The sequence below is a fragment of the Saccostrea cucullata genome, unplaced genomic scaffold, assembly GCF_032062105.1.
Source record: "Saccostrea cucullata isolate Sc308-1 unplaced genomic scaffold, CSIRO_AGI_Scuc_v1 ctg1077, whole genome shotgun sequence".
Lineage (NCBI taxonomy): Eukaryota > Metazoa > Mollusca > Bivalvia > Ostreida > Ostreidae > Saccostrea > Saccostrea cuccullata.
Genome location: NW_026924714.1, coordinates 73,337 through 96,346, shown reverse-complemented (window position 1 = coordinate 96,346; position 23,010 = coordinate 73,337). Strand labels below are relative to the sequence as shown.

At 31.4% G+C, this 23,010-nt stretch overlaps 1 protein-coding gene across 5 annotated transcripts; it reads left to right on the top strand.

Moving 5' to 3' along the window:
• Positions 1-1,083: 1,083 nt before the first annotated feature.
• On the top strand, positions 1,084-22,480 carry LOC134267097 (glycogen-binding subunit 76A-like). Of its 5 annotated transcripts, XM_062749317.1 has the most exons (3): positions 4,780-4,899; positions 5,108-5,281; positions 19,275-22,480. In XM_062749317.1, exon 3 carries the CDS (start codon positions 19,324-19,326, stop codon positions 20,653-20,655), a length of 1,332 nt encoding a protein of 443 aa, XP_062605301.1. In that variant the 5' UTR covers positions 4,780-4,899; positions 5,108-5,281; positions 19,275-19,323; the 3' UTR covers positions 20,656-22,480. The 5 variants fall into 5 exon arrangements, 4 of the variants coding, with proteins under 4 accessions (XP_062605304.1, XP_062605301.1, XP_062605302.1 ...); XM_062749320.1 differs by lacking the exons at positions 4,780-4,899; positions 5,108-5,281 and adding an exon at positions 1,084-1,191; XR_009992092.1 differs by lacking the exons at positions 4,780-4,899; positions 19,275-22,480 and adding an exon at positions 12,278-12,520 and having other exon boundaries at positions 5,049-5,281.
• Positions 22,481-23,010: the final 530 nt, after the last annotated feature.

The following is a 23,010-nucleotide window of genomic DNA, read 5'->3' as shown; positions in this document are numbered from 1 at the left end:
CAAAATATGTTATGCTTATTACTTTTTTATAACACTGTTAACTTTTTTATATACATATTTCTAAAATTTGATCTATCACAATATTTTCATTGCTCATTTACACATGCTCTTGACGTTAAATACGTATTTTCAAGTGAAACTTTTTCCTATCGAAGCAAACAATAACAGAACAGTTTTTATGTTCCATAAATGTCATTTATTACATTTAGGGGTTCAAAATGACAATAAAACTCAATAAAAGAATAATTGGAGGCCACAAACCAATATTTTCTGTAGATATAGCTGATCAAAATGAGTACATATTACATAATTACAACAAACTAAATTGACCTCCCAGAACTCGATAATAAAACAAAAACAAAATGGTTTCTGGCCAAAAATTCTGCCCCAGACAAGGTGAAACCTTGACACAGACAAGGTGCAATCTTAAAGGCCATCCAATGTAACTCACTTTCACAGGCTCTTCTGAAAAAAAGCCCATACTGGTTCAATAATTAACAATATAGGTATATGGGATAATATTTTCCAAGTAAGAAAACAAGTAACGTCAAGGGCCTGTGCTCACTTTATAAATTTAATGATATAGCATTTTTACATTATAACAAAATAGTAAAATGAAACTGAATATCAATGTCATAAAATATACTTGTTACATTTCTGAATTGTAAAATTGTAATTCTTTGTAAATATTGTATGGCTTAAATTGATATTTTATGTATGGGAGAGGACTATCTAAGTTTTGGAACTTGTGTTCAATCCCTTTGACATGTTGTCAATAAAATATGTTCAAAACAAAACATTTCTCAATTGCTGTACATAAACTATATCTATAATGATGAAGATTTTGTTTTCATATCGTCCTTACACTATATCCTTTTAAACTTGACATTGTCAACAATTAAAAACAAAATTCTGCATCAATGATATTTGTTTTTGAACCTTTAGGAAAGTCATAAATACCTAACAATATCTGATTTAAGCATTTTTTGGCATCACATATTTGTTTTCTTGTTGATGCAAAACAAAATACGAAAGTCCTATTTGTACGCATGCTTCATAACCGAACTAGCACAAAAGCAACAACAGACATTTTGCGCATTATCTATATTGCAGATTAGACAAATATGCAAATGACCTAGGTCGAAAACAAGTGCACAACGCTAATAAGATTCATTGAAAAATATTTGAAAGGTAAGATTATATCCAATTATTCTTCAATATTTTTCATACGCTTTGTGGTAATTAGTGTATTCATTTGTGCAAAATGATATGTGAATTTTGCGAAGTGCAATTTTTTTTTTTTTTTTTTTTTTTTTTGATTTTACTACAATAAATTAGAGAAAAATAATATGTGTAAAAAAAGATATCACGCTCTAAAAATGATTTAAGGAGTAAATTTTGTAGTTTTTATCGGTATGTTTGTTGATAGTATTTTAATGCAAAACACTAATGGCGGCCATTTTCCATGCTTTCGATCGAGGGCACGGATATGCTTAAACTTCTGCATAATATATATGAAATATCACTACATTTATAATTTAAACAATAAATAGCAGTACTTCTGTTTGTGATGCTCTTAAAATTTGATTTTTTTTTTTAAAAATCACTCCTTTGTGTCAACTCAATAATCATTGACTGATTATGAATGTAAATGACATAAATAATAATCCCTAAAATATAAAGAAATCTTTAGTTATGCACATATTTTTGTAATTATGACAAAATCTTATAAAAATGTTCCCACTTTAGCTGAAAAAATACCATTTACGTTACCTTACCTACTTGATTATTAATCTATGAGAACTATTGCTGATTTCTGGGGGGAAATGTTTGTGTTTTTTTTCCTTAAAGAATTTTCAAACCAACAAAAAAAAAACCAACCCTTAAAAAGTTAAAATATGTTTTTTAAAACAGAGTCATTTTAATCCAAGAGGCAAGTTTTAGCTTTTGCGACACGTACGTACCCGAGTATAAAGGAATTTTCACATAATGACCACTTTGGGTCCACCTCGAATTGATCTTAACTTGTGTGACTAAAATTTTACAGTTTTGATGATGATTCTATGTATTTATTAGCATTCATACAGCTTTTCTCGTTAAAAATGAGAAAAGATAATAAATAAAAAAATACTGAATTGTAAAATTCAAATCTTGACCATTTTGACTCTACATTGAAGCCTAATCTATGGTCATTTTTGTAGAGGGTTTACTGTATAAAATTTTGCATAATACAAGAAAATTGCTCAGAAAAAACACTTTTAAAGATATAATTTACTTTCATTTTCATATGACTAATTTATGTTCAATCTGGGATATGAATCACATGATAGGGACTTATGAATTATACACTTTTGGTAACAAGTTTATGAAATCATAAGTAAACTGAGATTTTCAAAGATGTATTATATTTAAATATATGACCAACTAAGTCCTACACTTGATTGACTGAATGCTTATTAATTTTGGTAGAGTGTTAAGGTTATAATGTATAAACGTTTGACAGCTAGAGTCTATGAGTAAAGTGGAATTTTTCAAAGTTGTAAAGAAGTGGTATTTTAAATATACATGTACAAGCAACCCAATCCCATCTTGTCACATATTTGGTAAAAGATTAAGTACTTATTATGTTTAAACAAATCAACCTGCAGACAGATTGCTCGCAAGATGTCCATAAGTAAACATTTCATTAGTTTTTTTTTCCTATATTATGGCCAACATCTCTGATGCCCTAAGCAAGGGCTATGTATTTCGCAATGTCAATAGAAATTTCTGTCCTCCATACAATCTTGCTAACTTTTGTCTGCTTGCTAACCAGGGGCCGGTTTTACAAAAGAACTAACGACTAAGGCCAAAAACTTCAATTATTGTAAAATTTTGCAAAATTAATAATTCTCTTTGAAATTGTCTGTGTAAAAATATCTTACCACATTCTTTTTAAAAAGTTTAAAATAATTTTCGATATAATGTTAATTAAAAAGTTATATGAATAATTAAACTTGGTCTTAAGTCGTAAGTCCTTTTGTAAAACGGGCCCCAGAAGTTGAAGATTTGAAAAATTTCAACGTAATTAAGACAACACTCTTTAGACTCCAGGGAATAGGAACAAATGATATATTAGTCATTTTTATCCATAAATGATGTTCTCGATTTATTCTAGTAAACTTGAAAAAAAAAAGAATCTCTTTCATATTTGATTATGTAACTTGAAAAGATTTTAAAAACATAACGACCTATTATAAATGTGATAAATTTACTTTTCTATCTTCATCTTTTCTTAATAATGTAGCAATATATCCTTATCACTTGTATATGGGGTTTATATCTTATGGCTCTACGCACGAACAATTTCTAAAACGAACTATTAATAAAAAAAGCTGTTGAAAGAAGAATATCAACAGATTCGGCTTAAGTCATCATTTTGGAAGTTAAATGGTCAATACAATGATTTTGTCAGCAAATGCAATCTATCTTTTTTCACAATTGCTATAGGTCAGTATTTATACACTAAAATGCCTAGAGATTTTTCCGTTTTTGCGATTGTTACGAGGAACACACGATTGGTGCGACCGGTTGTCAAGGTATGCTTACTTCTCCACGGCACCCGACCCCACCTCTAATGTTTGTAAAGGTCGACGTTTGCTTTGCTCCTGATTTGTATTGTTTGAATGAATATTTGTGTCTGATTGCGATTCATTATCTCCACATTTCACTAATAAACCAAATTTGGCTATTATTAGTTAAGTGGTTGCATCTTAAACGACAGTATGTATTTCCTAAAGTGATGAAATAAGATTGTGGCTCTATTTTTTTAAAGGAATAAATGTTCATATGTAGCTCACTGGATTCACCTCAAGTGACCTATGTTGTTTGTCGATCGTTTTCATTGTGATATCGATTTTGTGTAACTCTTTTCTTGAAAATATTAATTTATGTGTCTTATGTGAAGAGCATTGGTGATTTTTGTAAAAAATATTCATATTGGTTTAATGCAAATAAATATAGTATTTTTGTGTATCACACTCTTCGTGTTGATGTAGATAACAGGAATATAATTCAAGCTGCCTTTCTTTTTTCCTAATTTTCTACATAAAAATAATAATTTATTTTGCAACGATAAGCTGCATTTAACTGCATTATGGTAACTTCATATATAATGCATTGATTTTTCGTAGACAATTAAAAAAAACTGTAAACCTATAATCTGAAATTAAACTTGTTTTTATATTTCCTTTTTTAAAGACTATCCAAAAAAAAAAAAAAAAAAAAAAAAAAAAAAAAAAAAAACCAAAAACAAAAAAAAAAAAAAAAAACAAAAAAAAAACAACAATTATGAAAAACAAAGTGTGAATACAAAGTAGTAATATAGGAAGGGTAGATGAAAATGATTACTAGTATTTTGAAGGATAAAACCCGAGGAGTTCCGTAAAATAGACTGACACTGTAGCATGATCAGCAAACTACGTCTTTATTTTTTCTGATAAAAACAGTTTTCCTTTCTTTTTTTAAGGAAGAAAAGTATCAATTACCTATGATATGGCTGTTACTTTTAATATTGGGAAGAGTTACATCTTGATGATGATTATGACGATTTTTTTTTTACTAATTGTAAAAATCATTCACCTTTTGTCCTTTAGTCGAATTTCACAGTTAAATAGTGGCATTTGCCAAATACAAACTGATTCTTTGCTAAAATATAACCATATTTTTTTTTAAATAAAGATATACAAACTCTTTGATCCACCACCTTGAAAATTCAGCTAGCAGAAAAAAAAACTGATTGTGTCTGTGTTTAGATTTCCGGACATGTGTAATGTAATGTAATATAAGACAAAAAATGAGACTCACAATAAAGCTCTCTTGATTCATTTTACATGGACAGACAAATCTTAAGGAAGGTAAGTACTAGTACATAATTTTAATTACGTATGTGCCTATCCCTAATATAATTTTTTGTACAAATTTATTTTATTTCATTAATAATTTCACTTCCTGCATTTTATTATATTTTTGGAAACAGGACATCAGTGTTATGTGCGCGCACTTGAACACTTAAAAAACATATTTGATAGTTTACACTGACATGTTCAAGAAAGAAATATTTCTGTAGACTGGAAATCATTTAAAAGAAAGCCTGATTTATATTCATCACATCCAAAGCTTTAATCCTTACATGTGATCCAGGTTACACAATAACAATAAATCAGTCAGAAGTGGTTGTTGGATCAAGTAAGAAACGTTTTCCATTGACGAGGGAACAATTTTGGTTGAATTTCCATGATGGGTAAGTGTATTTAGAGTAAAATCTAGGTAATATTTTATGATATGAAATTTTTTAACGAAAAGTTGAATACATGTAGTCATACAATGAAGGCATGTATTGAGATATTCAGTCTCTGTCTATTTAAGAAATTAAAAAAATATACTTAAAATGAACAATGTGTATGAGAGAGGGAAAAAGAAGAACCAAGCAGTATATATTTTTCTGAAAATAGGGTTTTCTGAAAATATTTTACCATTAAGGAAGTCTTGGTTATATCTTCCCTGGCCTAACTTATTGACTAAATGAAAAGACTTGCGGAAGAACTCATGTCACTTCTTATTTAAAGTATTCAATTGAATAATTATACATAAATAACACCATCATTGGATAAAGATACTAAAGTAATTATCGCTCATATATTATTACATTATTGGACCCCTTTTCTTCCCTGCACTTGCTTGAACCATGCTTTCGTATCAAACGAATCTGACTACGGATTTTCGTTTGCCCTATCGTAAAAAGGAGAACAGGGCATATTCTACTACTTTATAGGAGATTCTTACTCCTCTATGGCACCTGATCCAACCTCACAGATGTTTTTGTAGGTCCTTGGTTGACCTTCTCCCAATTTGTATTGATTTGATGAATTTTTGAGCTTTATTGCTGTTCGTTATCTCCCTATTTCATGAAACCATTTTTTTTTTTACTTTTATGGCGCTCGAATCTTTTTCTGATCAACTTAATAACCAATCTGTGTAAGACAAATTAAGTTTACATTTTTCAGAATCATATTTATTGTACATTTTGCATGCATCCATATCTAGAGATCTTTTTTTATGGAAAAGATAACACAATCAGAAAAAAACATTGCAATGCGACTATAAAATATGTTGCAGTATGGTGGTCATGCTATTGGGATGTCATTACACACATCTTTGCATATCTATAAATAAGACCTTTACTCAAGGTTTTATACCTGTAGTTAACAGACCGGGATTGCTATAAAATAAGTTCCTTATAATTCCCATCAGGCGAAAATTTTTGGTCATTGGAGCAAAAAGTCATTCCAAAGTGTAATTTTTCCATTCAAAAGAATCAGTGTTATATATTGAATTGAATTGTTAGAATCATGCATGGTATTTACATCTAGGAAATAAAAAAGATTAAGATAAGAAACAGTGATAAAAGTCAAGAAATCTGTAAACAGTACAAGTCTGTGAGGAGGGCATAAACAAGGACCAGCAGATGGGGTCAGGAGGAGTAAGCGCCCCTTGTTGATCGGTCACTTCCACATTAAGCTCTATGTATTGGCCAGTTAGACGGAACATTCCGTTGTCAAATTCAGTATTAAACAAAAAGCCTAACACATTGTATTAAACCAGTCAGCCAAAATACGATCTAAGTTATATTTGCTAACAAGGTCAATATAACGACAATAAAATGTTGACTTTAAACAAGTTGTTGTAATCTCTGTATCCTTGTAACATCAATTTATTCGGTAGTAGCCAGCCTCGGTTTAAAAATTGACTTGATTCGGAACATGCTCTAATAACTAACTAATAACTTAGGAGATGTAAACACCGGTGATAGAGGAATATTATTAAGATATAATACGAAAAGTTCACGATGGAACCTTATACATTGCGCTTGAGAAGAAAACACTTGCTTTTGCATTCAACTTGATATTTACGTATATCAACGACGTGTTACATGTATCAATTAATAAAATTTCCATTCGTTTATTGGCTTTTCCAATGAAGCTAAGATTAAAGATACCTCAGAATTATGACACATCTGTTTCAATTTTGGATATTTTACTAAGAAAAGACGTTAATTGGTAATCTAAGATACCAAGACTTCTTGAGTCTTTTTAAAAATATATTTTCGGTGATGTGTTCTATTCTGATAAGTTCATAACACATCAGTCCAAACTGTTTAATCTGACTTGTTATCTTTAAGTTTTATTTGTTAGAGTGTGAATTTCTTACCATGTTTTCAGTAAATTCCAAACCATTATAAGTCTTTTTAAGGTTGTGAAACCACAACAGAAAATTGTTAAATTCCATAGTCACTATTTTTTTCTGAAAATTTTGCTTAAAAATTGCCTTAATTTTCCTGATCATTCCAGTGCAAGGTTCATAATGTAAATGGAGTATCATATGACGCAGCTCTCTTTTTGATTGCTACGTTTACGTTTTATTACGTAGTATTAGGTACCAATAAATTGCGTCCTATTTTTTTTACTTTGAACATGTGCTTCGGAAATTGGAGTAAGTCGCAAAAGCTATTGATTTTTGTGTCAAAATACAGAACAATTGCTAAAACATCAACACATATAGAGCAAGTTGTAATACTTTGTACGTTTTATAATCGCAAAAGCCATTAATATTGGCAGATCAAAATTCAGTATAAATTAATAACTAGGACTGTCTCTTTTAATTATCAACTAAAAGACCTGCTATGCATCGGGAAAAATGTATTTGTTGCCATTGAAAAAGAAATTGTTTGAGGATGTGAATAACCTTTTTTAAGATTTCGAAATAGAAAAAATAAGAAAATACAGTCATGCTCTTAAAAAATCTATGCTCGATTAGAATTACTAGTAATCAATTAATAGATTTTTAAAACGCCAATTTTCTTTTTCCTCCTTTAAACATAAGATCAAGTGTACTTTCAATATTGTTAAATGTTGAAAATTTGAATAAGCCAGGGATGCATATAACCTACCATATGAACTAAAATCGAATCCTCAATTGATACATCACCCACTAAAGGTGTAATTAAGCCTAATGTATTCAAACAAATATAATAGATTCACAAGCAGTCTTTTTACACTGAAAATTACTAGTAACTGAAAAAAAGTTAAATCAACTTCCAGGTTCATTCCAATATAACTTGTACAATATAAATGAAGCAGTACGTTATGTACAAAGTCTTATTTCGTATTTTCTGTTAGTTTTATACGTTAGAATATGAATTTCTTATCATGTTTACACTAAATTCCATACTATTATAAGTCCTATTGAGATTATGAAAGAACAACAGTAAATTATTAAATTCCAAATTCACCATTTTTCTGAAGATTTTGGTTAAAAAAATTGCATCAGTTTTCCTGATCATTCCAGTGCAAGGTTCATAATGTAAATGGAGTATTTTATGACGCAGTTTTCTCTTTAGTTCCCATGTGTACGTTTTATTACGTAGTATTAGGTACCAATAAATTGCGTCCTATTTTTTTTTCTTACTTTGAACACGTGCTTCGGAAAGAGTAAGTCGCAAAAGCTATTGATTTTTGTTTCAAAATGCAGAATAATTGCTTAAACATCAACACATAAAGAGCAAGTTGTAATACTTGTGTACGTTTTATACATGTAACTAAAGAACTTCTTTGATTTTATCCTTTTTACTTTTGGAACAACCTTAATTTAGTTAGGAATTCCAAGTTTACTCACAATTCCGTAAATAAGGCTCAAATTCTTACACAACATAAATGTGAAAAAGAGTTCGTCCCATTGAAAAGTAGGGGGAGTCACGCATTAATTAAAAAAAAGAATTTGAAAAATCTTTGATATAAAAATCCCAGATATATTTTAGATTGACCTACGCACTTCCTTTGGGTTATGTTAAAAATTGTCATGTTGAGGGTTCGGATAAGTTGCGAGCGTATTTTCAGGTTTGGAAAATACATCGCAAAAAGCCATTAATTTTGGCAGATCAAAATTCAGTATAAATTAATAACTAGGAATGTCTCTTTTAATTATCAACTTAAAGACCTGCTATGCGTCGGAAAAAAATGTATTTGTGGTCATTAAAAAAGAAATTGTTTGAGGATGTAAATAACGTTTTTAAGACTTTGAAATGAAAATGAGAAAATACAGTCATGCTCATAAAAAATCTATGCTCGATTAGAATTACTAATAAACAAGTAATAGATGATTAAAATGCCAATTTTCTTTTTCCTCCTTTAAACATAAGATTAAGTGTACTTTCAATATTGTTAAATGTTGAGAATTTGAATAAGGGATGCATATAACCTACCATATTGAACTAAAATTGAATCCTCAATTGATACATCACCCACTAAAGGTCATACATGTTAACCTATTGTGATGAGAAATAGGGAGATTCAGACCTCAAAAGCGGTAATTGGATTATCGATATCTTTCATGTAATATACATGTATATTATAAGCCTTAAATGAAATCAGGTACCTACACTAATTAAACAAATATCAACAGCAAAGAAGAAGACAGAAACACATTAAAATAATTTTCATGCTCATCATTTTGCTTTTTTTACTTAGCCTTTTGACTTTGCTGATAAGATTAAGTTTTTAAACAAAACAAATGTAATCTAGATTAAAACAAGTTCCTATCTTTCGTTATATAAATCAGATTTCCCGCGATGATGTAGAGATAAATCGAGTGATTTCTATTGACTTTATTGATAAAGTTGTGGGCTTCTGTGCAAAGACGATGTCAAATGTTTTCATCTAATTCTTAAAAGCTGTATCTAGGAAGTTGATTAATTTATCGTAACCAATGTATCATGGTAGTCTTGTGTTGTTGTCGTTGTCAAATCCGTGCTTGAAATCTATGTAAAAAAAGCGTTTGTATGATTCACGCGATATCTAGCGAGATTTTATGAGAGTGGCTTCAAAAATGGATACCCAAGCGAACCAAAAATACTTAAGACGCAGCTTTTGTAGAAAAGCGGTTTTCTGAATTAAATCGGTGTAATTAAATCGGGAGAGTTAAGCCTAATGTATCCAAACAAATATAATAAATTCATAATCTGTCTTTTTACACTGAAAATTACTAGTAACTAAAAAAAGTTAAATCAACTTCCGGGTTCATTCCAATACAACTTGTACCATATAAATGAAGCAGTACGTTATGTACAAAGTCTTATTTTGTAATTTCTGTTAGTTTTATACGTTAGAATATGAATTTCTGACCATGTTTACACTAAATTCCATACTATAATAAGTCCTTTTAAGGTTATGAAAGAACAACAGTAAATTATTAAATTCCAAATTCACCATTTTTCTGAAGATTTTGGTTAAAAAAAATTGCATCAATTTTCCGGATCATTCCAGTGCAAGGTTCATAATGTAAATGGAGTATTTTATGACGAAGTATTCTCTTTAGTTCCCATGTTTACGTTTTATTACGTAGTATTAGGTACCAATAAATTGCGTCCTATTTTTTTTTCTTACTTTGAACACGTGCTTCGGAAAAAATAAGTCGCAAAAGCTATTGATTTTTGTTTCAAAATGCAGAACAATTGCTAAAACATCAACACATAAAGAGCAAGTTGTAATACTTGTGTACGTTTTATATATGTAACTAAAGAACTTCTTTGATTTTATCCTTTTTACTTTTGGAACAACCTTAATTTAGTTAGGAATTCCAAGTTTACTCACAATTCCGTAAATAAGGCTCAAATTCTTACACAGAATACATGTATATGTGAAAAAGAATTCGTCCCCTTGAAAAGTAGGGGGAGACACGCATTAATTAAAAAAAAGAATTTGAAAAATCTTTGATATAAAAATCCCAGATATATCTTAGATTGACCTACGCACTTCCTTTGGGTTATGTTAAAAATTGTCATATTGAGGGTTCGGATAAGTTGCGAGCATATTTTCTGGTTGGAAAATACATCACAAAAAGCCATTAATTTTGGTGGATCAAAATTCAGTATAAATAAATAACGAAGACTGTCTCTTTTAATCATCAACTTAAAGACAATGCATCGGTAAAAATGTTTTTTGGTCATTGAAGAAGAAATTGTTTGAGGATGTAAATATATTAACCTTTTTTTAAAAGACATCAAAATAAAGAAAAAGAGAAAATACATGCTCATAAAAATTTGATTCTTGATTAGAATTAATAAATTACCGGGTATCTATTATTAAAGCGCCAATTTTCTTATTCCTCCTTTAAACATAAGATAATTGTACTTTCAAATATTGTAAAATGTTGAGAATTTGAAATAAGGATGTACATAACTTACCATATTGATCTAAAATTGAATCCTCAATTGACATATCACCTACTAAAGGTGTAATAAAGCATAATATATCAGTTTTACCAGTTTACCAGTTTATTAACATTTCTTTGGTTGTTATTTAACAACACAGAGATCAATACATATTATTATAACATATATACATACATGCGTGAGCATAACATATAACATATATACAAAGTGTGCTTATAATCAAGTATTTCCATATATGTTTACATTGATGTTAACCTGGAGGTTTGACTACCTACCCAACATCACCTACTAAAGGTGTAATGAAGCATAATATATCCCAACAAATATACACATGTAACAGATTCACAAGCCGCCTTTTTACACTAAAAATTACTAGTAACTGAAAAAATCAACATCCATGTTCATTCCAATACTACTTGTACAATATAAATGAAGCAGTACGTGACACAGTCTTTTTTATGTATTCTTTGTTTGTTTACGTTTTTAAACAAATTACGTTGTATTTAGGGTACCAATAAATTGCGTTCTTGAACAAGTGTTTTGGAAATCTGGGGCAAAAAATGCAGAAGCTTTTGAGTTGGGGGAATCAGAATTTAGTACATATTTACCACTGAAATTGTATGAAAATGTAAATATTGAGGTTTTCTGTAGCATCTTCAACATAATATAGGTACCAGAAAATCGCCATCAGGAAATATACGTCTTTAGAGAAATATAGAGATGCCAAACAGTATTCAAACTCAAACGTCAACAAACAGAGTTCTTAATATTATACCAGGTAGGGTCAGATGCCATGAAGGAGTAACCATCTCCTGAAGACAGGTCACACCCGCCTTGTGCTATACTTGTCGTAAATAATTGACAAAGAATTTATATGTAGAAAGTCAATCAGTATAGACCTTCTGATAGAGTGTATTTGCTGACAAAATTGTTGTATGTTGGCTTTAAACGAAGATACTGATGTTTTTGTTTTATTAACTTGTTTGTCAATAGCAATAATTCTTTGTTCAGAATGAATTTGACATATAATCATAGACCATATTCTTGCGTAACAAATCAACTGTGGGTCATTAATTCCATATTAAGGTGAAAAGAGTAAACTGCTACATGTATATTGCTGAATATGTAATGAGGGAAGTTGACGATGGAAAAGTTGACGTCATCCGTTTATCACAAAGATTAGATGTTAGGTTACCAAAACTTACCATTAACGTCATTTTTAATGAAATATCCAAACAGAAGAAAGACACATCAGACTCTTGGTATTTTTTAATTCAAGTCCACCGGTATACGTCGAAACAACATATAAGAAAATGAAAGTCACTACCGAGAATTTTTCATGGATAATACGCTGCTCGGAGAAATACAGTATATATATCGAATCAATGGAGGAATGAAAAAAAGTGTTTATTGATCTTAATTTGAACTACCATATCTGTATTGGATTCCAAAATCTCATAAAAATCCTTACAAACAACGATATATAGCGGATTCCAGTAAATGCTCTAGATACCAAGCTTCTTTCTTTACGCCTCACTAAGATATGAACAGTAGTGAAGGAGAAACTTCAAGAGCACTGTGCAACAATATATTCAAAAAGTATCTGAAATCACAAGATCCTACCAAAATCAACAGCTTAAAAAAATAACGACTTTTCAACTTTATACACAACTGTTCCCACGATAAATTAAAGTCCAGCCTTTTTGATATCATTGACAGCTGCTTTTTCAATAAAAATGGAACTCGTCAATTTATTTTCCTTGTCATTGGTCATTTGCAAAATTTTTGTTAAAAAAAAAGTTTTGATTGTACGCACACATACTCTGAAGTTGAAATCAAAAAGATGCTTGAGTTTCTGATTGATAATATCTATGTGATTTTTAGAGACTAGGTCATCTAACAATCTATTGGAATTCCCATGGGTACCAATTGCGTCCCGTTATTAGCAGACCTATATTTGTATTCATATAAACAGAATTTGTCCAAAATCTTATACGTGAAAAGAAATAAACAAAACACTAACTGTGGCCTTCAACTCGACATTTAGATATATCGCCGAAGTATTGTCAAGTTACAATGGAAATTTCCATTCTTATGTCAATACGATATATCCCGGTGAGTTTTAGATGAAAGATACCACACAGTCTGACACATCTTTTTCATCTTTGGATATTTTAATTGAAAAAGACGTTAATGGTAATCAAACAACCAAGCTCTATGATAAACGTGATGACTTTAACTTTACAGTAGTCGATTTCCCTTACTTATGCATCAATATACCTTCATCACCCTCATACAAAGTTTATGTGTCTCAGTTGATTCGATACGCAAGAGCATGCTCTACGTATAAACAATTTTTAAAACTTAACAAACTAACAAATAACACCGTCTCATCGATGAAACATATGAAGATAACGAACTGTATTCAAGATGAAAAGTCCATAAAACAATACAAATTAAATAGGAGCAGAGCAAACAAGGACCTCCAAAACATCAGAAGTGGGATCAGGTGCCATGGAGGAGTGAGCATCCCCTAACCGGTCACACCCACCGTGTGCTGCTTGTCATGATCGGGAAATAATGGAAAAATCCGTCGTCAACTCAGTGTAAAAATAATCGACTAAAAATTAGTATGAAAAAACGCCAGTCAGCATATGACTCAATGATAATTGTATTTGCTGACAGGGTCATGGTATCGACAAAAAAACTTACGAAATGGTGACTTTAAGCGAGACTGAAATTCTTGTTTCATCAACTTGTTTGTCAATAACTTACCTTATTTTAGAAATTGTCCATACGTAAAGTATGCTCTTGCGTATCGAACCAACTGAGATATATAAATTCCGCATGCAGCTAGGTGATGTAGGTATATTGCTGCATAGGTAAGGGATCGAAGTTGACGATATAAAAGTTAAAGTCATCACGTTTATCTTAGAGCTTGGTTGTTAGCTTACCATTAACGTCTTTTTCCAGTAAAATACCCAAACATGAAACAAATGTGTCAGACTCTGTGGTATCTTTTGTTTCAAAACAAACTCACCAGGACATACCGTTTCGAAATAAGAATGGAAATTACCATTCTTAATTGACAATACGTCGTCGATATTTCTAAATGTCGAGTTGAAGGCCACAGCAAGTGTTTTTTTCTTTTCACGCATAAGATTTTGGACAATTTCTGCTTCATATGAATACGAAAATAGGTCTGCTAATAACGGGGTGCAGTTTGTACCCATGGGAACTTCCAATAGATTGTTGGAAGACCTGACCTCCAAAAACAACATTAGATATTGTCAATCAGAAACTCAAGCATCTTTTTTATGTCAACTTCAGAGTAGTTGTGTGTACAATCAGAATGTATTTCACAAAATAATTTTGCAAATGACCAATGACAAGGTAAGTAAATTGACGAGTTCCATTTTTATTGAAAAAGCAGCTGTCAATGATATCAAAAAGCCTGGACTTTAATTTATCGTATACAGAGTTGAAAAGTCGTAGGTTTTGAAGCTGTTGATTTTGGTAAAATCTTGTGATTTCAAATTTTCCAAAAGTTCCTTGGAATTTTTAAGTATCTACATCTGATTTACCTCCCTTCTTGAATATATTGTTGCTTAATACTCTTGATCTAGATTACTGGAAAGTACATGTATAACAATAAAGAAATCTCAAAAGTCAAAGATCGTGATTTACTTTATAACTTGACCGTTGATTATGATTTATCATAATAATCTATTTATTTATATCATCAGTTGTTGCTAACCAGTCATTACAATTACACTGACCAGGGCCTCGTACTAGTGAAAAGAGTATCTGTTAAGTTTAATTGTTTCCCCCCAAAAAATATCTTATTATTTGACCTGGGTTTTTTTTTTATTTATGACACATTGCAATGTTGTTTCCTTACGATGTTATTTTTGGATTTCATTGAATAAATAATGGGATCTCATTATGTTGTTGTTTATTAAAAAATAATCTAACCTTGTCTTGTTTTTGTGCACATAACTTTCATAACTTTGTGCTGTTTACATCATCTTTAAAAATGCCTACGTGTGTTTTCTCACGCAATCGATTTGTAAACATGGTATGAATGAATGTTTATTTATAGCCTCCGCGGAAAAAACAATGTGACCCAGATCGTATCGTCTGCTCATAGTAGCATGTTTTTCCAAATTCAATGAACCCCCTTTTGACCCATGATATAAGGTTAAGTTTAACTAGGACAATTGCGATAACTAATTTAAATGCTTTGAAATTTGTTCAATATCTGCCATTAGTATAATGTAATGATAGAATTTTATTTCTTAATTTTCCAAAAATATATCTGACAACTTCATATCATTTTAAAGAAAATTCATCTTTTAAGAAAGCGGAAACAAGGATTAAATTTCATTTTGTAATTCCATTTTCATTATTATGACTTTTTGAAGTTTTTTCATAGAGATCCCGATGAAAGCTTCATACCTCTTTATGAGAAGAAAAACACCCTTATTGTAGATTTCAGCTTGACATAAGATAAATCGACGACGAGTATTATGAAAATAGTATGTGCATTCAATATATCACGGTGAAGTTAAAGTTACCACAGAGTCTGACACGTCTAGATCTGTTTCATATGATATTTTCTAGAAAAAGAACTTATCGGTAACCTAGGAACAAAACTTTATGATAAACGTGATGACATCTTTTTTTTAACTGTCAACTTTCCATACTTATATAGCAATAGACCCTTAATTATCACCTGCTGCATACGGGGTTTGTCTCCCAGTTGATTCGAGTTGTAAGAACATGCTTTATGTATACGAACAATCTTTTAGCTCACCTGAGCTGAAAGCTCAAATGAGCCGTTGCCCGTCCGTCTGTCTGTCTGTAATTTCGTCCGTCACACTTTTCACATTTTCAACTTCTCAATTGAGCCAATTTAAACCAAAGTTGGAACAGCATCCTCGGGTGAAGGGGAGTTTAAATTATTCAGATGAAGGGCTTGGTGAATATTGTACTCCTCACATGGCTAAATCATCATATTGACCTCAAAATAGTAATAAATGTATTTTATTTACAGATGAATAGGAAAGGGGAAAACGTAAGAAAAAGTAGGATTAACAAGAAGGAATATTATAGTTAATATTATAATAATGGTACTTATTCAGAAAAAATGTTTACACAAAAGAAAACAAAACGCTTACTACAAACAATTTATGCATACGACATTCAAATCCATGAAGTCGTGTTTTAATACTGGACAGAAACGCGATATATGGAAATCTTTTATTTTGAACTACTGGGTGTTTTTGGATTGATTTAAAATCGCACGATTTTCTGGTAGTGGAAGATTAGGATCAACAAATAGATAATAAAATTTGTTTTTAAAATGTAATTAGGGTTTTTTTAAAAAATGTAATTATAGGGGGAGTGAATCCTTTTCTTCAGTTTTCAAAATAAGAACAATGCACAAGAAAGTTTTCTAAGGTTTCAACCTCGCCACAGTTATACATACATACATTATTTGTTTGTCTACATAAATGACTTGAAAAAAAATTATAGAGTAGAAATTATGGCAAGCCCTTTTACTATTTATTCGGAAAATAAAATCTATCTTAAAATTACAGAGATATCTCTCATTTTAGGGAGATATCTCTTAAAAAATAGAGATATCTCTCAACTTAAAGAGATATCTCTCATTTTTAAGAGATATCTCTATGAGAAAGAGATATCTCTTAAACTTGGAGAGATATCTCTTATACTTAGAGAGATATCTCTTCCACTTGTAAAGATATCTCTTTCTCCTTTCGAGATATCTCTTACGTGAAAAGAGATATCTCTAAACGTTAAAGAGATATCTCTTTCACCTAAAAGGATATCTCTTTTACTTTTGGAGATATCTTTCCAATTAAGTTAAAGAGATATCTCTTTAAGTAAAAGAGATGTCTTTCTCAGTTTATCTTAAGAGATATCTCTTAAAGTGAAAGAGATATCTTTTAAACGTGTCTAAAAGAGATATCTCTCAAGCAAAAAGAGATATCTCTCTTCATGTTTTTTTTTTATTTAAATTCCATTTCAAATGACTTCTCCCTTACCGGAAGTAAGCTTTTTATTGACGGAAATACTCAAATTAGAAATAGTTGATTATTTCATAAGCTGAGAAAATTCGGTCCATTGCATTTGAGATTATATATATGCTTACTTTCGTTTTCCTGAATATTAAACTTTTAGCATTTTTATCAACGAAGTTACCATTATTATTTTTTGTTTCAAGTAAAGGATTTATAGCATTTTTGTCTTCAGTACATGTATTATTCTGGGTAATTGCCAATGAGATATCTCTTTTGTTTAAAGAGATATCTCTCTAAGGTATAAAGATCTCTTTTAGTCAAAGAGATATCTCTATATGCTATAGAGAGATATCTCTCTTGTTGAGAGAAAATTTTTATTTCACGAATAAATAGTAAAAGGGCTTGCCATAAGAAATAGTAGGTAAATTATATATAATAAATAATAGAATAAAATAGAATTTATTACCAAATCAGGGCCCATTGGGCATAAACATGTAATATATTATATAATTACAGATAAACATGATAAAGTAATAGACAGAATACAACATATATGATATTAAAGAGAAATTCTTCCATTAAGTATATACATTGGTGGTATACATTTTTAAGTTTCATATGTAGACATGCATGATGGGTTGTTGTGCAAACATGTGCATTATTATTATTAATTATATACATAATATCTAAACACATAAAACTATGTTTGATGCATCAACAAGAGGCAGCAAGAGTCCGTGCTAGAGGATATACAGAGCTCCACTTCTGCCTTATATATAATAAACAGACATAAAATATATGGACGATAAGTATATTCTATGAATTATATATGAAAATTGGAATTGGCATGAAGAATCGCGGGTTCTTAAAGTAGTTCTTCTTGATTCAAACCTTTTAAAGATATTTTAGCAAAAACTGAAAAACGGAATTAAAAAAAAAAAAGAAAAAATATAACTATATTATCATGGCTGTTACAGATAAATATGTTCTTTATTTTCAAATTAGCCTGGGCCCTTTCAGGAATCACAAACAACATGCATGATTTATACAATTACAAAACAGCACAGACAAAATATATGAGATTATATGTATGTTTTGAAATCAATAGTTAGTACTTTTGCATCGCCACGTGTTATCTTTAAAGTTTTGCAATGTGGGGGATGTAGAAATAGAATCAATCTCCCCATTTGCATTAGGCAGAACTTATACATGTTAATTTAGACGAATAACATATTTTCATCAGATTTAGTTTAAAAGAAAAAAAATATCCAGAACAAATAAGACCTTGGAAAAATATTTAAGAAGAAAAACACATTCTTAATAAACACAAATAACACATACCATACGCAACCGGCATATGTCAACATGCACAAGTTTTACGGGAAGCCGTCGGTGACTTCTTTCTCTTTTCAGACTTTTGTCTCGCTTCACTTTTATCCTACACTCATCAGAGGATTTACAGAAACAGAAGTAGTATTGAAATCCATGATATTCTCTATTTTATGAATGGATAATTCATCAAAAAAGTCAAATTATAGCCTTTTACTACGTGTTTTACCATATCTACAATTTTTCCATTTCAAATCGCAGTACTAGCTCTCCGTACAATGTTTACCAATAAACCAGAGGAGTCTCGAATGGTCTAGAACGTAAACACAGTTTAACATTTTACCAATGTGTTGAGGAAATGATGGTTGTATTAAATTTGATCCTCAATTATGCTGATGTCGACTTAAGCAACGGTTGCAGTTATAACACTTTCTTGATATTGTTAGGATATTCAGGCGAATTTTATTCTCCCGATGTAAGTGTTAGGTAAATGTTTTGTAATAACTATAATGTCATCGACCTTTCATAAAGCCGGTAGACATGATTTATCTATTATGTGAACGATTTTTGAATGAAAACATAACAAGTAATTGCAAATTTTGTATCTAAACAATCTAATTATGTAATTTCAGATCTTAGCAACATATGCGTGCAGTCGGCGCGTGAGAAGTGCATTTTATTATGTACAACAACCTGACAGATCCAGAGGCATCCATAGGGGCGTTCTTTTTGCCAAGAAATCTGTCTTACACAGAATCAAGTTATCTGGATTGTTACAGTGTTAGTAGCAATTTTGTGTACAACCCAAGAGTCGATAGAGAACTGTACTTCAATGCAGAAGTTGAAGCTGCAAAACATGTCTTAGAGCGTTGTTCTAAATTACTGCGTCTATCGGTGAGCATGAATGCTGAAGAAGATATTGATTTCGTTCCGAACGGCAGTGATAATGTCAATGAACTCATTGTGAACCAAAAATCAGATCTTGATGACGATGCTTTACTTTTTGCGAAAGATATGGATGATTTGAATTCTGTAGGATCTTCTACGGGAAAATCAAGTGTCAGCGATGATGCTAATGACGATGCCTACAGTCCTGAATCGAATGACCTTGCAGGGACATCTCAAGGATGTGGGGGCTCGTTAGAGGATGCTGTCGCGGAAGCTATGCAGGTAAAAATGCATTCAGATAGGCTTAAAAAATGCTCGCCACCTCCTTTTGTTTTTACGGATATGTCATTTACTCCATCATCGGACGACGATGACGCGGAGGCGGATGTCGCTGAGAACAAAACGGAAAGCTCATTGAAAAAAGACAAGTCATTCGGATCCCAGAAATCACTGTATGAAGAAAATGAGTTTAACATTGATAAAGCGGAGCTTAGAAAATCTTCGTCACTGAAGGCAAAAAAGACTCCGCCGGGCACGCCCAGTCGTAAGAAGATGGTCCGCTTTGCTGATGCTCTGGGTTTGGACCTAGAGGACGTTCGTCACGTGTTAAATGCCGAAAATCCACCAAAAATACCGGCATCAGCAATGGCCGATCTAAAGGTCGGTGTTGAAACTGAGAGAAAGGATTTTGGAAAGAGATTTCTACATGCTTGTTTCCAGCAACCTGGTGCTTCAGAAAACTTTTTACAAAAGGTTCTGGCACAGAAAGTTTGTTTAGAAAACGCAATCGTCACAGACCTGACGATAACGGGGGTAGTGAGAGTAGCCAATATTGGCTTTCACAAGGTTGTACGGGTAAGATACACATACAATGCCTGGGTATCATATCATGATATCATGGCATCTTACGTTCAGAATTCTTGTGACGGTCCTACAGACAGATTTTCATTCAGCATATGCGCACCTGCCGATTTAGGTGTAAGTTCCAAACTTGAATTTGCTCTCTCCTACACTGTCGGCGATATAGTATACTGGGATAATAATGAAGGAAACAATTATGTTTTTGAATGTTTTGCAAAAACAACACCAACTGAATCTAGAGATTCGTGGTTGCATTTCCTTTAGTAGCATTTAATGCTGTTATTTAGAAATCATTGTTAGTTATCGAGAGGATTCCTGATTACTATTTAATAATTTTTTTTTCTGGATTCGACCTTTTTAAAAAATGGCATACCAAACGAGAGTTTCTACACTGATACATTTTTCACATTATTTGATGCTAGTGCTGGTATATCAAACGGTCATGTTTGAAAATCCTTAGACCCCTATCATTGTATGATTCAGTGATAGCGTATTGATTAACATAGTATAATATTCAAAGTCATGCATAGCCTAATTATAGTTTTGGGAATCCTTTCTACACTCTTGTATAATAGAAAGTCTGTAGTGCTGGATATTTGAAATCGTACATTTTTTTTTCCATTCCCGGTGTGTTTTAAAAACATACACAATAATTGCATGGTGCATTATTTATGTGTTGTAGCATATACATATATCTAATATATTTATGTGTAAAGGAAAATATTTTTTTTTTCAAATTTATTTATACCGTCACATGACCTCCAGGTTTCGATATAACGCCATTAAGGGTAACGACAATAAGTTGAATCTCCTGTAGTTTAAGGAACGGGCATTACGCATTATCAGGTAGATATGACGAAATATCATTGAAGCGTGCCGTTGACCCTGCTATTGGGAACTGCACTTCCTCATGATTGTGCAGTTTGTGCCAGCTGTCATATCGAATGTGCTCTAAGGAGCATTATTTCGTCTGTTAATCGGTTGTCTTGTAGCGGCAGCTTTTCACCCGAAGCTCCAATATCATGGACATTTTATGATTGCAGTGAGAAATGCATATAGTGGTCAATATACCTAAGTGGTGGTCGTCGCCTTAGATATTTGAGAGGAAAGTCACGTATACCCGTGTCTTTTATTGCTGATTTGGGGATAACCTGAACCGAATAGTTTCGTGCAAATGCATTTAAATCCCTTTATTTGGCAGTCATTCATAAAATCTGGCTTTGAATTTGATTTATAGTGCAATCTCTCACTCAAAAACATGCCAATTTCAGAGGTAATTCTATTGTCAAGGTTAACTTTTGTACAACGTAAACAACATTTTTGTAGACATCTTTGTCCTGATACTGGGGCAAACGCCGCAAGTCGTAACCGTTATAATAGATGCAAAAACAGAGAGACAATCCGAAGAGAGTTTTTTTGGCACCTAAAATCAAAGCATAGCATAATAGTATTACGGTGTCAAACTTTTATGCAATAAACTAATATTTTCCCTTTATCTGAGTACATAATATGACAATAATTGATATAGTATAACTATATAAATCTCTATGTATGTGCAGCTGTAATATTTTATGCAATAATTTTGTTGTCTTAGTTATGCTACAAGCTAATTTTGTTGAGAAGTATCATTGTCGTTATGAATCCATCGCTTTTAAATTTGTTGTATTGCTTTAAGCTGAATTATTTCGAGAAGTATTATTGCCTTTATAAATTCATGTATTTTCCTCTCTTCAAATCAAACTTGGATGTAATAATACTTTCAGCATAATCTGTACATTGTTTGACTGGAGGAACGGTCGATGAAGAGTAACACCCCTTGCGGTTTCGGTTTTTCCGGATATACAAGGGATGATATCTAATATGTTGTTATATTTTAAGTCTTTTTATTTTCTTAAATTGTGTATTGAAAGTTAGATACATATATTCTCTTTTTTTGTTAATGGTTAAATAATTATTCTAATCGTTATCTCACGACGCCATTAGTATGGATTGAGATAAAGTTGTTCTGTTTTAATAATCGTGATATTGTACATGTATTATCATTTGTTGCGTTTGATCATGCTGAAATGCATTAAAAATGATCTCTTTGTTTCTGTTTTACCTTATTTTATCTTACAGAGCTGTGGTTAGAATGTGTTGGAAATTTCATGTTTCCATTCAAAAGATGTGCAGCTTTTTATAAAATGTGTCTGACACCAGTAATAAGCCCGATCCGGCTGTAATTATTAGACACACTATTGTACGAGTACAGATGTACGCTGACCATGAGCTGTCCACGCAGAGATCACACACGTATCCATACATACTTTGTTCTCGTAAACCTGGGAGCTTGAAGATCGTTAGCAGGACGAATAGTCGCTGCTGTCTGAAAAAAAACTTATTACCTTTTTATTGGTAATCACTTATACAAGTAGTTAAAGGTACTGGGTATTCAACAATGTAAATAGGGGATGAGGATCGCATCTTTTTATTTTGAAATTAGGGTTTTATATATGTATTTGAATTTATTTTAAACTACATTGAAGGAAACCTTTAGAAAAAAGTATGAAGAAACTAAACGGTCATTAATTTTGTCAAGTCGGTTAATCGAAAGAAATCTTGATGGGTCATTTATGACCA